Below are 15,354 nucleotides of genomic sequence, written 5' to 3'. Positions count from 1 at the left end.
ATTATGCACTCAGAATTTTAATAAAATCAAGACATCTTACCCAGGACTACTCAAGTCAATATGCACCCCACTAGATCCAAAAAGTATGGGGGGAAGTGTCCTAACTTTTTCAAGGGGTATTTCACTACTAAATGGAAAAGATTTAGCAGAGAAATTTCCATTATGTCCAATCCAAAGAGCAGGCCAATGGCAGGCATAGAGAGCCAAAATGTCAGACCAGCTCCAGTCCAGACACATGAGCCAGGCTGAGCAGAATGCTAACAAATGAGCTGGTTTTTTCCATTGTTAAGAAACATCTTATTTTTCTTGAATTTTGATCTAGTTCTTACTTTGGTGAAACTGGAAGAAACAAATATGCTAAAGGTTGTGGGTTTGATTTCTAAAACAAAGCCACTTTGTCACAGAAATACTACAGGGTTCTTAAAAGCTGTATGGAATAACATAACACACAAAATCCTGCTATGTACAAACTGCTGTTCTCTGCTTATCAAGAAGACAAGAAGTGAGCCCCACAGAGGGCATCATTAGTTCATCAATCCTCTGGCCCTAGAAGGAGACGTACACTGCCTGCTTACATGTGCACACACACACATGCACATGCTCACATGATAACAAAGAGATTTTAGTACATACAAAAGTCTCTGGTTATTATTTTAGCTGCTGCAGCACTAGTTCTTCCACTAATCTCCAAAAGCAAACTGGGCATTACATTCCTTTTGGCAGCAGCTTGCTCCTACAACTTTTGCCCAGCAATGACTGAGAACATTTATTTTTACTTTGAAGGGTGCTACCTTAATGTCAGAACCCACATCTACTTGGAACTCTCCAATGTCTTTGGCATTGTGGTATATAAAGCCGTGGTCTTCCACCAGTACAAATGTGCTCTGGGTCAGAGGTCAGGTCCTAACTCTGCCTAGCCTGTTCTTAGATATAGAGCCAATAGTCTTAATACTGAGGAAATAGACTGCTTTAGTATGACTAGAGAACATTGAAACACTTAAAGAGTCATAGGAGTAAAAGCTTACATCTAGCTTCTGCTCCCTATACAGGTGACCAGTAAGCATGGGAATGTATAGAGTTGAAAACATAATTTCAAATATATTATTCAGCTACTATATTCCAGCCACTATGGACTATAAATCTTTCCAGGAAAAGCACACGAAGCTAAAAAATTAAACTTTCATCCAAATTCATAGTTTGAAACAGAACTCAAGCAACACAGATTGATACTCTTAAGATAGGTCAGTATCACAATCACATGGGGTTTAATTTGATGTTGATAAAGCAAGATTGATGAAATATAAATAACTCTCATACCTTTATTTTATTTCCATGGGTTTAAAATACTGTACTCAAGTTCAGCTGTACTCTTTGTCTCCAAATAGTTTGATGTTATAAATCATAGAATTACAATACAAGATGTCTACTAGCCACACACAAATAAACACACACATACAGTACTTAATTCAAATAGACAGGTGAAAATGTTTCACCCACTTAATGGAAAAGTACATGAGCTAAGACAAGGCCAATAACTGACAAAATATTATTAGGATAATTTTGCAGTCATTTTTTTATTCCAAAAAGTTGTATTTTTTGTAAACCTGACATTTCCAAAACAGTGCAAGTGAATCAGAATACAGGTAAACACAAGCTTCTAAATACAGGTGACATTAGTAAGAGTGAACACATTCTTCCAATCACAAGTTCACAAAAAGAAATATACAATTTCACAATATGTAAGTAATAACATTCTAAGTAAAAGAAGGGACGATGGTGCAGATATTCTACTGTGCATGCAAACCAAGCTCCAAAAGTAATTAGTCTTCCCACCACTTTAATCAATGCACATTCAATGAACTATATTCTATTTTCATTTATATCCAAGAAACCCTAGAAAGTGGGCAGACTTGGGATTAATTCTGTGACTCCCTTAATTCTTTAGTGAAAGCAGTATTATATATTTCCATGTCAAATGGATACTATACTTTAAACTCGTGCAAAACTCCAAAATGTGCCCACAAACAGAAGACATTAAAGAAAATTGATACTAAATATTGTCAAAGAAACATTTTTCATATCTATTGCTTTCAGCAAACTGGGCTTCCTGCATCTCACTGACTTGGTATGTGGAGTCATTATCATTCATGTATTTAGGCATAGAAAGGGCTGTTTTCACTGTTATGCTTGCAAAAGTCTTCACCACTTTGAAAAGATTGCTTAAGTGGTCTACAGGCTTGGAGTTTACATCAGGCATAATTTCTTTCTCAGATAACCCAAGCAACTTGTGAGTTTTTCTTGTCAGATGTTGAATCAGTACACTTAATTCACTTTAAAACTATTTTCTCCCTAATGCATGCAGATAGCTAATAGTTAATAAATATCGGTCAATACTGTATTAATAGTTGACATTTGATGATGGTGGTAAAAAGCAAACAGGAATATGAATGTGGTCCATTTTTATAATTTGAAGTTATCATGAATATGGCAAGGAAGAGTAAGACCTGTTCTCAAGCAGATTTCTTGCATGTTCTCTGCATTCAAGTTTCCAAACTTCCAGCTGTTCTTTTACCACACTCTTAAGGAAGAAAACATCCTGCAACCTTTCAATCCTGGTTTCGCTTTCTACCTGGCCCTTCTTCCCTTTACATGGATTTTATACCAACATGATATTTGCTCCTTATTCACTAAAGTGTAAAATACAGGTAGAATCTAAACCCAAGTCTTACAAAGTTTCATTATTTCTATTCAGAAATCCAAGAGCTTTTTGAAGAAACGTGTTTGAATTAATTACAACTGGATTTCTTCTAATTCAAAAACAATTTGTTAAAGAATTACCAGCAATAAAATTGGGAAGCTGAGCTCCAGTAACACCTGCATCTTTACTAAACTTCCTTCTAAATTCTTGAGGAAATACATTCAGTACTTGGAACACCCCGATAGGCAATCTCAAGACTCAAATATCCAAACATTTTAATCCTTGCATCTACTTATCTTTCTTAAAATTATCATATAAACAAACTCATGACTCAAGTATGTAACTCACATGAAAAAGATAATGATCACAGCATGTAGCAATTTATCACTTGCTTTGATAGCAATAGATCATAATCTTTAACAGTAGCTTTAAAACTATCCATCTTAATATTAATATGACTTAATTACCTTTAAAAAAAATTATTGAAAGGAATTTGTCAATGCCATAGTGGTTCGCTCAATTATGTCCTTCTGGTATCTCAGCTGTACAGTCCTAGAGACTGCAAAAGAAAACTTTCCAAAGAGAACATTCTGTGCTGCCTTCTTCAGTGAGCCAAAGCAAGCTACATCTTGCTACATGTCACTGAAGAAGTATTTTTATCCTCTCCCATCCTGGCTAGTAAAGGACAGACTCAAAATACAGAGTATCACAATTGTGAAATACTTTATGTTCTGTAGCTTATAAATCAAATACCAAATTTAACTTAAAGAAAGAGACAGTAAAAAGATTTTGGCTTATTTGTATTAAATGATCTGTATAAGATATTACCAAGCATTGTGAATTAAGCATATGAGGATTCCAGCTACCTTTATCTGCAAATCTCTCTTTTCTCTCTTGCATTGATGTTTAAAAGTACAATATAATTTTTTTATATGTATATATATACACACGTATGTATTTCCAAAGATTTAGCCAGATATCAGTGCTTGAGTGAACTATATAGCTATTCAATAGAAATTATAAAACATTGATACAAATATAAAGACATACTCAATATAAAAAGCTTGAATTTATAAAAAATATTCTTAGGTAAAAGTCTTCCCCTGAGGGCATACTACATACTTGGATTCATAAATATTGCTCTGCACTGCAGCTTGATTACCAAAGTTCAAAGTTCAACTCTTAAATGAAGTGTGAATTGCTCCAGTCACCTGACATGGCTGCAGTGGTTGCCTCAGGATATGATCCCTAGCTTTTTGGAGTAATAAAGACACAGCATCAATGGGATCTCCAAAACATCTGGAGAAGATTCCTTCTTCCACATATGGAAGATACGAGAGCAGGACCTATAGACTAGCAAGTGCATGTCACATGACTGGGCAGTTTTGTTTTCATGGGCAGTTTACTGATTTTTCTGGACCCAGTTCCAACTATCTTCATTCTCCTTTCGGCTCTTTTCAGCCTCAATAATTTCTTTGTACCTCCGTCGGAAGAAGCCCATCTGAAAATCAGAAGAGATGACAGTGGTAAGTTATTGAATCATTAAATTGATACTTCTTGGTTGGTATGACGACAGATAACATTATGCAGAAAGAACTAGACAAGGAATTAGCATTTAATTCCTCCAAGTGCCAATCCAAAATCTTAGTTCCTTATTTTCATCAATATAAATTAGATCAGACTGGGTCCCATATCTTCACAAGAACTCTGTTCCTTATAAATGAACTACTCTGAGGTAGGAATCCTCTTATATGAAGTATGAGCTAAAAGAAAAAATAACATGAAGTATTTCTAATAAATACAGACCAGCAGAGACAGATACAGGTTTATTAGTTTAAAATAGAGACTAATGCTAAATTTGCACCTGAACCTAAAACCTAAAACCTAAAAGACTCAAGGCTAACTCTTGAGTCTTAAGTAAATGCTGACAGAATTTTATGAACAGTACTCTCAGTATCTACAACCCCACAAAACAAGAGGGACCAGAGGAATACAGTAGTCACCCACCTCCCACTTCTCAGTTCCAACTAAAATCACTGATAGTCACTTTTGCATATCTTCTTGTTTCCTAAACCCTTGTACTTAAAGAAATGCAACTGGTTTTCATCTCAGTTTGCATAAAAATTCTCATATCTCTATTTCTTAAAGTGACGCAGATAAACAAATATTATTTTAATAACAGACTTTGATAAGCATTCAAGAACTCCTCAAACTTAGCACCGTTGAGATCGCTGAATAAATATTCTGTTCAACATAATTAAACATTTATGTAATTCCCACCACTCTAAACCTGTTTTCTTAACTCCTGCTGTGTAAAACATGATGTTTTAGTCTTCTTTTATCAACCAGTTATTCAGTTATTGCCACCGTTTATCCCCAAATTGCCTGTGTGTAGGAATATTTTGTGCTGTCATTACTAAAATTCCACTAAATTAGACTTCTTAGTTTCAGTTTTCAACAACTTTCATTTTCTTCAAGTGTAATTTAATTCACAGGGATCTAAAAGGTAGCATATTCAATCTGTCAAGGGGGCTTCCCCAACACATCTTCCTAAAGTCTAAGTCCTTGCCTGTGCTTTGAATTATATCCTGAATTCACAGCAGCATGAGACTATGCACACATCATCCTATCATCAGTCTTATCTCTGCCTCTTGCCTTCTGTGCAAAGGACATAGAAGCTGTAGCACAGTCTTACAAGCCCCTCTCTTTTGGTAAAATGGAACACGCTATTAATCTAGAGATAAGTGTACTCTGCTAGGAGCATAGATATACATTACATACATACTTACTGTCATAGTTCCAGCCAAACAGGGATAATTTCTGCAGTAGCCAGAGGGGTTCTACTGGCTAGAACCTGGAGATTCTAGGTTATTCTAGGTTATTCTACATCATCTCATGTCATTTGAGGGATGGCAGGGAATCTCTTCCAGGGGAAGGGGTTCCTTCTGGTCAAGAAAGCTACGTGAGGGTAACAGTGGGGTAATGCTGGCTCTGAGCCAGAGGCAGCACTCCAGGTAATGTGGCTGCAGTTGAGTCGGGCTCAGTAGCATTTTGCATGTGAATCACTCTTTTCAACTATTTTGTTATTAATATTCTTGCTATTACTATTTGTTTTCTTATCTCATTGCTGTTTCCAGTAAATTGCTCTTACCACAACCTATGACCTTCACATTTTGTACCACCAATTCTCCTCTCCATCCCACCTAAGAGGAGTTTGGAGTGTTTCAGTGAGAACACTAAATTCAAGAATACAATTCCTAAAGCATGACAGCCTAATTTGGTGCCAAGTGGGTCACAAAAGTTATGATAACAACAGATCTGCAAACAGATTTGAACAGAGTAGGCTGGAAACAAACTTCATCTAAGCCTTTGTTGCATTAGGTACAGAGCCACCTGGCTACAATGTTGCTTGATCTGTTCATGTGGTTGTGGTACTGTCCTGGTTCAGAGCAAATTTGGGAGAGAATCCCCAAAGGGGCTCCGGTAGGAAAGCAGATCCAATTGGCCCCTCCCCCCAGCCGGTCTGGGAGAAACTATCTCCTTGGAGAAAAGTGGAAAAAAATGTTTATTAAACAATAAAACCTAAACAATAATAAACAATAAAACCCCTTGCCGCTCCAAAAGAGATGACAAACTGAGAAAACCCCGTCCCCGGGTTGCAGCTGAGCTCACTCAGTCTCTGATCAGTCCGTCCAGTGCTGGAAATGTCACAGGCCAGGCCTGGCCTGCTGGGCCACAGGTGTGAGCTGCCGCTGCTCTCCTGGGTGTTCAGTCCAGAGCAGGTTTCAAGAGGTCCAAAAAAAGGGAAAAAACCCCACAGTCCAGGGAACTTCTTTGCCTCAGATAGCTAAACTAACTAAAAGCAAAGGAGAGCTCTGTCCCACTGTGTCCATCCACAGACAAAACAGTCAGGAGCAGGAATGTGGAGGAGTGAGTGCGGTATCTGAAAACAAACTGCACGCTTCTTCTCTCCCCCCTACACTCTCTGGAACACGTCTTAAAGGTGCAAAACTTATTATTCAGCATAAACAGGACGAGACGATTGGGGATAAAAGCATCATATAGTCAATCCAGGATAGGTACTTAACCCTGTATATACTCCTTTATGTCCAGCTTTTTACCAGCTGACTTTCTCCAGCTTTTTACCCCTTTTTCTTCTTCAGGCCTGTACAACAGCTTTGGAGAATTTTGAATTATCTTTGGATGTTAAGGAAAGCATGTTGTTGTTGCTAAGTCTGCCTCAGGTAGTCCACGCCATGGTAAAAATTAAAAGACTTTTAACATGATCTTTCAGAGATCTGCTCTGATGGTGGATAGTCATGAGTGGCATGGAATTTGAGAGAAAAATGCCCAGCTGTTGGAGGAATCTACTCCAATGACTTGGGAGTTCATTGCTGAAACACTACAGGATCCTGATAAAGCGACAGAATATTTGCAAGGAGAATGCTGTGGCAATTCCAGAGAGGTGCAATTTATTACAATATGCTGGCCCCAGACTATGATTTATTGGACAGTGCTTTGTACTAGACAGCACCCTCAGGGGGGAGAGAAGGAAAACACACCAGCAGGCACTGTGGCCACTGCAGCTGAACCAGTTGAACAACTTGTGCCTGTAGCAGGTGCCTCTATAAAGAAATTCAAGACAAATTTAGTTCACTTAGTGAAGGATAAAGAAGAATAGGGCACTCACAACAGGAGGAAGAAGCAGGGCCAGAGAGAATCACCTGATCCCTACCTTCAGGTGAGCTGCAAGATATGCAAAATCCTATCAGCCACCAGTCAGGAGAGCCCCTTGTGACCTGCCTGTTCTGATGCTGGGATATCACAACATGCAATATGAAACTAGATGGTAGTGAAGCCAGGCAATTGGGATCCCTGTTCCAGGATGTAGGCATTGGCAAGGGGATTGGAAAGAGGACAGAAACTCTCAGCCTCCGGAGGCAACATCTGTCAAATATGAGGGAACAGTTTTCTCTCATGGATGACCTAATAGTGCACCAAGACAAGTGGAATGCCACAGAGAAAGGTATCCAGGACCTGAAAAAATTAGCTGTGCTGGAGGTAATCTATAAGGGATTCAAATAACAAACAGTGCCCTATAGATCCAGATTGGATCCGGTGTACACAATCCATGTGGCAGAAGTTTCTATGGAGTGTGCCATCATTGTACACCATCCCCTTGGCATTGATGTTAATGAAAGAAGAAGAAACACTGCTTCAGGTGATCAGCTGACTTCAACAAAATGAAGTTTTTTTTTCCTCCCTACCAACCTGTGCCTCGGCTGTGAAACGACTGAACAAGACTGTGAACAGACTTGAAAGACTCAAACAACCTAGAGAGACAATGTCCCATGCCTCTGCCAGTATGGACCACAATCTCTGCTATTGGGAGCATGTATCCCTCTGCTGGAGAGAGGACTACACACCACGAGGTAACCTGCAGTTTTACCTGCACGACCACAGAGAGGATACGAGAAAGTGGGATGGAAAACCCACCTCTGTCCTAACCGCAGGGGTACGTGAATTGAGAGGAAGAACAACCACCAACAGAAATTCTTCAAGGATAATCCAGTTTCCAGTGGGCAAGTCTTCAGACAGAATGGAAGGGCTGAATGTTATTCCTGATCCTCTAGTTCATGTTTACAAGAACTGAGCAGTGACTGCCATGACCAGAACTACTGGGGCCCTGCCTCCAGCCATGTGGAAGAAAGGGAGAATCAGATCTATTGGACTGTGTGGATGGATCCCATGGCCTGGCACATCAGACCCACAAGAGTAATAAGGCTTTAGTTGACACTGGCACACAATGAACTCTGATGCCATCAAGATCTGTAGGGGCATGATCTATCTCTGTTTCTGGGGTGACAGAGGGGTCCCAACAACTGACAGCCTGAGGTGAGCCTGGTTGGGAATGAATGTCAAAATCACCCCATTCCTGTGGGAACTCAGCACATCACTCCGGATGTCCAGAGTTACCAAGAGAACCCTTGGGGGCCTCGGAAATCCTGGAATGTTGCCAGGAGTGTCTGGTGGCTTGATTTCGATCCTTCTAAGGAAGTGACACCTGTTTGAGGACGTGAGAGTCACTTGGGAGTGAGTGGTGCAGGAAAGACACATTTATAGGGTGAAATATAGATTTTAGAATTTTTGGTAAATTCTAAAAAAAGGGGGGTTATGGAGACAAGGTGGAGGGATCAGGGCGTGTCTCGTCCTTCTTCTTTCTTCTTCTTGTCATCCATTTTCTGTGATGATGTTGGCACTTGGGGATTGGTTTGTGGTGAAGGTGCACTTGCTAATATGGGTGAAAGGTATTGGGAAATAAAGGTAAATATGATGTACGTAGATTTTAGTATAAAAAGACACGACCACCCCGTGGGTGGTCAGAGTGCCCTTGTCTGCCTTGCAGGTCAGACCTCTGTTGGGCAGAAAGAAAATTCTGTAGATAAGAAATAATAAACAATCTGAAGATCGAAAAACTGAAGAGTCCAGACTCGTCCTTTGAAGCGCGGGCCGCCCAAGAACCACCCTACCCGTGTCCGGGCAGAGACAGACAGCCGAACCGGACACATTCCGATTCGTCCAGAGACCCCATGCACCCTTGGCATAGATTACCTCAGGAGAGGCTATTCCAAGGACTCAAAAGTGCATTGTTGGGCTTTTGGGATAGGTGCTGTGGAGACAGAGGAAATAAGACAACTGAATACCTTGCCTGATCTCTCAAAGGACCCTTCTGCTGTGGGACTGCTGAGGGTGGAAGAACAACATACCGATCACTGCCACAACAATGCATCATTAACAGCACCACACCAACCTGACTCTGTGGGCCTCATCCACCACTGAGTGCTGCTGTGAAGGCCATGCTGGACCTTCAGTATGAACTGGAGTCCAGATTCCCACAAATTGCCATGCATTCATCCAGACTGAATTGGAAAAGGGTGAGGCTCCAGAATAGTTGCAATACTTTGATGACATCATTGTGTATGGCAACACAGCAGAGGAAGTTTTTGAGAAAGGGGAGAAGATAATCCAAGTCCTCCTAATGGGAAGTTCTGTCATAAAGCAAAGTAAAATCACAGCACCTGCCCAGGAAATTCAGTTTTTAGGAGTAAAATGGAAAGATTAATATAATCAGCTTCCAGTGGGTATGTGGATGGAATCCTACATGGCAAGTCACAGGAGTTATTGAGGGACAAACTGGATCAAGTCAGACTGCAGTGCTGAAAGCTGTCCAGCTGGGTTTAGAGGTATGAGTGAATGAAATAAATGGCCAGCGCTCTACCTGTACACTGACTCATGAAAGGAAGCATGAGTGGGAGTGGCTAGGCTGATGGAAAAAGATCAATTGCCAGCACAGAGATAAACGCACCTGGGCTGCTGAATTCTAGCAAGACATCACTACCCAAATAGAGAAGTTGACTGTATGTCATGTAGACATACACGTATGTCTTGTCATACGCAAGAGTCAGGCTACTGAAGAACACCACAACAACAGACAGGTAGATTAAGCTGCCAAGATTAAAAGTGTTTTATGTGGATCTGGACTGGCAACATAAGGGTGATTTTCTTCTGGCTTAGTGGGATCATGACAACTCAGGCCACCAGTAAAGAGATTCAATATACAGATGGGCTTATGATAAATGGATGGACTTAACCATGAACACAGTCTCCCAGGTTATCCACAACTGTGAAATGTGCCACAGGCCAAGCAAGAAAAGCCCCTGTGGTATGGGGGACTGTCATCATGATATTTTCAGAAAAATCCCTTTGCCAGGATTTTCTCCTGAGAAGCTGAGAAGCCTCAGAGGAAAAAAACCACCAATAATTATCTGCTGCTGTGGAATGCAACAGGTGAATCTTTGATTGGTCCGTGTTGGTTGTTTCTAATTAATGGCCAATCACAGTCAGCTGGCTTGGACCCTCTGAGAGTCATGGGCTTTTGTTATCATTCCGTTCTATTCCTTGCTAGCCTTCTGATGAAATCCTTTCTTCTATTCTTTTAGTATAGTTATAATATATCATTTTAATATAATATATATCATAAAATAATAAGCCTTCTGAAACATGGAGTCAAAATTCTCATCTCTTCCCTCATCCTGGGACCCCTGCGAACACCGCCACAGGGGACAATGGTTGAAATAGGAATGTGGGGAGGTCTGAAAAATTGATTGCATCACACTCCAGCAAACCAAGGCAAGCGCTACATTCTTAAAACAGGGGAAGCAATCACTGGATGGCTGGAGACCTACCCTGTGCCTCAGACCACTGACAAGACCACCATCTTGGGCCAGCAAATCCTGTGGTGACATGAAACCCCAGAAAGAATTAAGTCAGACAATGGGACTCACTTAAAAAATCACCTCATAGACACCTGGGCCAGAGAGCATGGTAAGGAGTGGGTGTATCATATTCTCTCTCATGTACCAGCCTCAGGGAAAATTAAATGATACAAAGGACTGTTCGAAAACCACATTCAAAGCAAGGGGTAGTGGAACCTTCAAACATTTGGATCTACATCTAGCAGAGGCTACTACTATTTGGTTAACATTAGAGGCTCTACTAACTGAGTTCACCCTGCTCCATGAAAGCCTCTACATACCAGAGAAGGGGATAAAGTCCCCATGGTGCATACGAGGAATATGTGTTAGGGAAGACACTTTGGGTTAGTCCTGCCCTCTAAGGCAAAGGCAGAGCCATCTGTGGGCTTGTTTTTGCTCAAGGACCTGGGTGCACATGGTGGGTAATGCAGGGACAGAGAAACACAACGCGTACTTCAAGGGGATTTGATTTTTGGGTAAGAGGAGTCTGTAATGTTGAATTGTATAATATCAGTTGCTGAATGGCACTGCTACTGTATGCCATAACCACCATGGATATGGACTGCTCAGATACACCAGTTGTGAACTCCTGATGCAGCTGGCACCCACCCAACAGCACACCAGCCCTCCTGCCCTGGAAGACAACCTAGAACAGAGAGAATCCAGTGTCATGGACTAAGTGAACTCAGCAGACATCTTGGAAGGATGGCCATTGACTATAGAAACTATACCAGTGCTGTATATACATACATACCCCCCCATATATATATGTGCGTGTCTATATATATATATATATATATATATATATATATACACACATTTATGTATAGAATTGGAAGGTGTAGGATCTGGGAATGACATCCAAGATATAGAATAAGGGGTAGATAATATTCTAGTTCCAGCCAGCACAGGGTTAATTTTTGTAGTAGCCAGAGCAGGCATGGCTAGAATATGGAGATTATTCTATACCACCTCACGTCATTGGTGGGGGTGGAGAGGGAAGACAGTTTCTTCAGGAGAGAAGGATTTCCTTCCAGTTGAGTAGGTGGGGGAGAGGGATTGTTGGTTCTGAGCTGGAGGGAATGGTTGGGGTAGCATGGCTGTGGCTGGGCCAGGTTGGGCCCAGTGAGCCTTTTACATGTGAATTACTCTTTCTTTTATACACTTTTGTTATTAGTATTGTTGCTGTTTGTTTTCTTACCTCATTTCTGTTTCCAGTAAATTATCTCAGTGATCTTTACCTTTGGTGCTTTCACTCCTCTCCAGCTCACCATAAGGAAGAAGGTAGTGGCAGGGAGGAGCAAAAGGCTCAAGGTTTTAGTGGGAGCATTAAATTAGAGAATTAGAGAATTAAATTAGAGAATACCATTCCTAAACCATAACACCTGCAACTACTTCATAAATGTACAGTAGGTAGACATACATATAAATGCTCATGATCTCAATGTTACAAAGGTTCCATGACCTGGATGGCCCCCTGAATAACTGGAATTAAACCTTAAAAGTAATTTCTTCAGTCATTCTATTGCACAGACTGTGAACATAATAGCTTTCCCACGTACCATAAGCAAAGCTTTATCTGTTGCAATGTACGTGCGAATGCATGGATAATGGTGTTTCTATTCTGAAAAATCAACTCACAGAAGTGATTCTGTTGAATTTTCTCACTTCCTAGACTCTTTCAGAACACTGTATGAAAGGATTCAGAAACAGAGAATTGGAGAGGAGTTTCTCTAATTCCCAACTCCTCAAACTTACTCTAGAAGTGAGATAAAATTATTTTTTTCAGCAGAAAAATATCATTACTAGTAATTTTTGTACTTGGAACCCACAAGCTATACTGTGCAAAGAATTTATTTTCAGAAGACATCCTCAAGATTGCACCATCATAAAATCACAGTGAAAGTTCACTAGTGATGCCAACAGAATTCAGCTCAGTGGAGACTGCAAGTGAATAGCAGAAGTTTCTCTATATTTTCAGTCTAAAATGGAACTGAATTGTTATATTGATAACAAAAAAAAAAAAAAATTATAAGAGCCTACTACTTTCCTGTTCTGCTCCAGCTGGATTAATCATGGGTACTTATTTATTCACTGCTGCTACTACTTACACATGCTTAGGGAGCAGATGTTATGAAAATGTGGGTGGCTTTTTTTGGTATTATCAGTTTTTGCAACAGAACCTACATGTTCTATGCATTAGAAAAGAAAACTGCCAAGAGAAGTACAATTTCTAGTTCTAAAAACAGATTTTAAATCCTTAAGGTTTGCATCTTTCATGCAACCATATCCTTGGTACAGTAAAACTTCCTCTGGAAGTTATAATGAAAATTATAGAAAGGCTTTTTAATTTCCTTGAGAGCCAAACAAACAAACCCCAACTATTTCCCACTGATATTTTATATAAAAATGTCTGTTTCTGAACATCTGCTTCAGGAATTGTTTTTAAAAGTTGGAAAGGAGGGTTTTGGTATTTTACTACTTTTTTTTTGGATAAAGAATGCTGTCGTATAGCTTTCTGGTAGGGATAAAAAGTGAGCTAAAAATTGTAATAAATATTAATGAAGCATGAAACCCTATATCTAGAAATGATTCCACTATGAAGAATTATGTTTATTTGCTGTAAATGATGTGGATACTGTAAAATTATGTAGAGGACTTCAGTGCAAGCAAAAAGAGAAACTGGACCTTAAGGATATATATTTTTTTAATGTTTTCAGAAATAGTGGTGAGGGATTAAATACATCTCCCATCCTTCAGAGACAACAACGTTCTTTGTTATGTGACACTGTTCTTTAGTGACATATATTTACATTTAATGTAATAAAATCCCTCATCAGACCACCACCAGAAAGAGGGTTTTTTTTGTAATTGCCATGAAGAAATCACAACATATAGTTACTGTCTCACAAAAGACCACATATCCATCTCCTTACAATTAACTCATTTCATTCAAGAAGGATAGCAGTATTCACCATATGGGGAAGGCTGGTAAGTACCTTTGGTAAGCTGGAGAGAACAAGTGAACTTAACATACAATGATGGGTAATAAGGAGGCAGACAACTGGACCAAAGCAGGAGAGTTGATACAACATAGGTTGAATATAGACAGGCTCTTTTATCACTGAGGATGAGGTGACACCAGGTCCCTTTTCCATGGCAAAGCCGTTAAGAGAACTGAAAAAACCTATTGAGGAAAGCACTGCTGGGACTCAGTCCTGAATTTCAAGCAAGGAAGGGAGAGATCCTCATCTTTAAGAGGAGTATTGCTGTGATCTCATTTGTAGAATGGGTGTTTTCAGTGGACCAGTGGTTGATAACATTTGTTTCACAGGCAATGAGTCTCTAATATAGTTAATTTCTCCCAAATTTTGCTTTCCATATATATATAGACACACATATATATGTACACATATAGTTATATGTGTAGAGCAAGGAAATACCCAGCTGCAGAACTGTGACCCCATCAGGGAGTCCCCATCCAAGGAAAGCTCTGATCAGTAAACCTCTGCCTGGGGAAGGCACTCATGAGAAGAAGAGCAACAGGAGAGTGCTTTTACAGGAGGCAAAGAGAGACTGTGTGTCCTGGTTTAGGGCAAATCTGGGAGAAAACCTCCAAAAGGGCCCCCCCAGAAAGCTGGCTCACACAGCCCCTTCCCCCAACCAGTTCAGGAAGAATTTATTTGGAGAGAAGTGGAAGAAAACCTGTTTGTTTAACAGGCAAAGCACTCCCCAGCACAAGAAATGAACAATACCAGATGACAAAAGTCATTCACCGCTCTGAAGAGATTACAAATTTGGAAAGTCTCTCCTGTGGGTGCTAGCTCTGTTATCAATCCCTCCAGCACTGGGAAAGGCTGCTGCCCAGAGTAGGCCCCAGAAGGCCACAAAGTGCAAGCTCTTGGTGTTTTCCCGGGTCCCAGTCTGGAGCAGGTCTGAACAATTCCAAGAAAAGGGAAAGAAAAACAGTCCAGGGAAAACTCGGACTGCCTCAGCTAGCTAAACTAACTAAAAAGCAAAAGGAGTGCTCTGTTCTGCCCCGTCCCTGCCCAGACAACAACAGTGGAGTTCTGTGTTCCAGCAGACTGTGGGGGAGAGTGCAGCTGATAACAAAACTCTGTGCTTCTTCTTCTCCCCGCCTTCAGTGTCAGAGCCAGTTTTGAAGGCACAGAATATAATATCCAGCATAAACAGAATACCTGATTGGGGATACAAGCATCATAATGTCACCCTAGGACACTATGAAAAGCTGTGGAAAGCTGAAGGGTTATAAGGGAAGGGGAGGCATCATCCACTAAAGACAATGCAGAAAATGAGAAAAGGATAGATGGGCTAGAATAA

General features: G+C 40.3%; 1 protein-coding gene across 2 annotated transcripts in view; it reads right to left on the bottom strand.

Annotated features, from left to right (window-relative positions):
• Positions 1-1,555: 1,555 nt before the first annotated feature.
• Positions 1,556-15,354, bottom strand: part of ITGA9 (integrin subunit alpha 9) — a 237,138-nt gene continuing 223,339 nt past the window's right edge. For both annotated transcript variants that reach the window (XM_071429849.1, XM_071429848.1), the window contains one exon: positions 1,556-4,199. In XM_071429849.1, coding sequence (XP_071285950.1) covers positions 4,101-4,199 — 99 coding nt within the window. In that variant the 3' untranslated portion in view covers positions 1,556-4,100. The remainder of the gene's footprint in view (positions 4,200-15,354) is intronic.

The sequence above is a fragment of the Agelaius tricolor genome, unplaced genomic scaffold, assembly GCF_023055355.1.
Source record: "Agelaius tricolor isolate 1412-34295 unplaced genomic scaffold, bAgeTri1.0.p SCAF_6, whole genome shotgun sequence".
Taxonomy (NCBI): Eukaryota; Metazoa; Chordata; class Aves; order Passeriformes; family Icteridae; genus Agelaius; species Agelaius tricolor.
This window is presented reverse-complemented; position numbering and strand designations above follow the sequence as displayed.